General features: G+C 34.1%; 1 protein-coding gene across 1 annotated transcript; it reads left to right on the top strand.

Moving 5' to 3' along the window:
• The first annotated feature begins 506 nt into the window (after positions 1-506).
• Positions 507-1,526, top strand: LOC108455475 (uncharacterized). Its single transcript, XM_017754028.1, has one exon. It carries the CDS (start codon positions 507-509, stop codon positions 1,524-1,526), a length of 1,020 nt encoding a protein of 339 aa, XP_017609517.1.
• The last annotated feature ends 770 nt before the right edge of the window (positions 1,527-2,296 follow it).

Raw genomic sequence — 2,296 nt, 5'->3', positions numbered from 1 at the left:
AAATATATATGTTTAAAAAGTGTTATGAAATATTTATGTGGATGTCATTATCAACCCCATAAGTTATAAAACTCTTCCTGTACCCCATAAGTTATGAGACTCTTCCTATACCCCATTAATATGGGAGATAAAAGGTCATGACCCTTTACATGCCCTATAATAATTAGAGAGTTACTTTTAACCCCTATATATATGGGGCTCATGTACTCATGAAAAATATATATATAAAAAAAGATACACTCTCTCTTCTATAGTCTCTCTACACTCTTTCTTCTATCACATTTTAGTTTATTCTTTCTTTATTATTTCACAACACGTTATCAGCACGAGTCTCTAATACAAGAAATCAAGGCCAATAAATTTTTCCTTAAAGATTGCCGAAGGACACTTAGGTGAAGTAAGGGTAACAAGTTGATCTATTTCATTTGGATATGTGTTATTTCATTTGCATATTAACATGCTTTATTTTACATTATTGACTTGTATATTTTATCTTATAGTTTATAATGTCAAATCTTACAAAACTCGAATTTGTGGCTCTGGACATTACTGGAAATAACTATTTATCATGGGTACTAAATGCTGAAATTCACTTAGATGCAAAGGGTCTTGGTGAGACTATTAAGGAGGGAAATGAAGAAAGTACAGAAGATAAGGCCAAGGCCATGATTTTCCTTCGCCATCATCTCCATGAAGGTCTAAAGACCGAATATTTGACTGTTAAGGACCCTCAAATTCTTTGGGCCAATCTAAAGGAAAGATATGACCACCAGAAAACTGTGATTTTGCCTAAAGCTCGTTATGAGTGGCTAAATTTAAGATTGCAAGACTTTAAGTCTGTTAGTGATTATAACTCGGCCATGTTTAGAATCACTTCACAATTGAATTTATGTGGAGAGAAGATTACTGATGCAGAAATGTTAGAAAAAACATACTCAACTTTCCATGCAAATAATGTTGTCCTGCAGATACAATATAGTGAAAAAGGCTTCCAGAAATATTCTGAATTAATTTCTTGCCTCCTAGTGGCGGAGCAAAACAACGAGCTGCTAATGAAAAACCATGAATTACTCCCAACTGGCTCTGCTCCATTCCCTGAAGCGAATGTGAGTTTACACAATGGGCAAGAATTAAAAGAAACACACCATGCAAATAGTAGTGTGCGTGGCCGTGGTCGTGGCCGAGGGCGTAGCAGCGGACATAGATATGGATATGGTCGAGGTGGTCGTTTTAAAAATTCACATTCCTACCAGAAGTGGGATCAAAAAAATGGTAACAGGAAAGAGAAAGAAAAAGGTGAAAATGTGACTAATGTATGCTATCATTGTGGAGGAAAAGGACATTGGTCTCGCGTGTGTCGCACACAAAAGCATCTAGTTGATCTTTATCAGCAGTCCCTAAAACAGAAGGGAAAGAAAGTAGAAACCAATCTTGTGTATAAAGATGGCGAAGGTGATTTTGATGATGGCAATGCAACCCATTTAGAAGTGGCTAATTTTCTTTCTACCCCTGAAGGAAATTATTAAGGCCACAAATTTCGATAAATAATAAAATAAACCTCTACTACTCTATGTTTCATTTAACAACTTTAATAATGATGTTATGACCTTTACTAGTGCTATGTTTTATGTGATAATTTTGTTTTATAGACCTTTTAGTAATTTGAACTTTGAATACCTGTTTTCACCATTATGTGTGACATTTTGTGGTTATTTTGTTTCTTTGAAGAACATTATCTCACAAAGGAAATCAATTATGAATGGTGAAAATATATGTCTAGCAGACAGTGCAACTATTCACACCATATTGAAAGATAAGAGATATTTTTCTCATTTAATAATGAAAGAAGAAAGTGTGAGCACAATATCTGGTAGTACAACTATTATAGAAGGCTCCGGAAGAGCAATTATTTTATTACCAAGGGGAACAAAAATTGAAATTATTAATGTATTATACTCCCCTAAGTCTCAAAGAAATTTATTGAGTTTTAAAGATATCCGCCAAAATGGATATCATATTGAGACTTTAAACGAAGGAAATTGTGAATTTCTTCAAATTACGAGTATTGCTCAAGGCAATAAACAAATTGTTGAGAAATTGCCCGCATCCTTTACTAGTTTGTACTACATAAAGATCAGTTCTATAGAAACACATGCTATAGTAAACCAGAAGTTTACTAATGCCTTTGTTTTTTGGCATGACCGGTTAGGCCATCCCGGTTCAATAATGATGCGAAAAATAATTGAAAACTCATGTGGACATTCATTGAAGAGCCAGCAGATTCTTCAAAACATTA

This window comes from Gossypium arboreum, chromosome 9 (genome assembly GCF_025698485.1).
Source record: "Gossypium arboreum isolate Shixiya-1 chromosome 9, ASM2569848v2, whole genome shotgun sequence".
Lineage (NCBI taxonomy): Eukaryota > Viridiplantae > Streptophyta > Magnoliopsida > Malvales > Malvaceae > Gossypium > Gossypium arboreum.
This window is presented reverse-complemented; position numbering and strand designations above follow the sequence as displayed.

Bases quoted from the DNA above. Each gene is read 5' to 3' on its own strand.
- LOC108455475 (XM_017754028.1), top strand. From the start codon at position 507: ATGTCAAATCTTACAAAACTCGAATTTGTGGCTCTGGACATTACTGGA.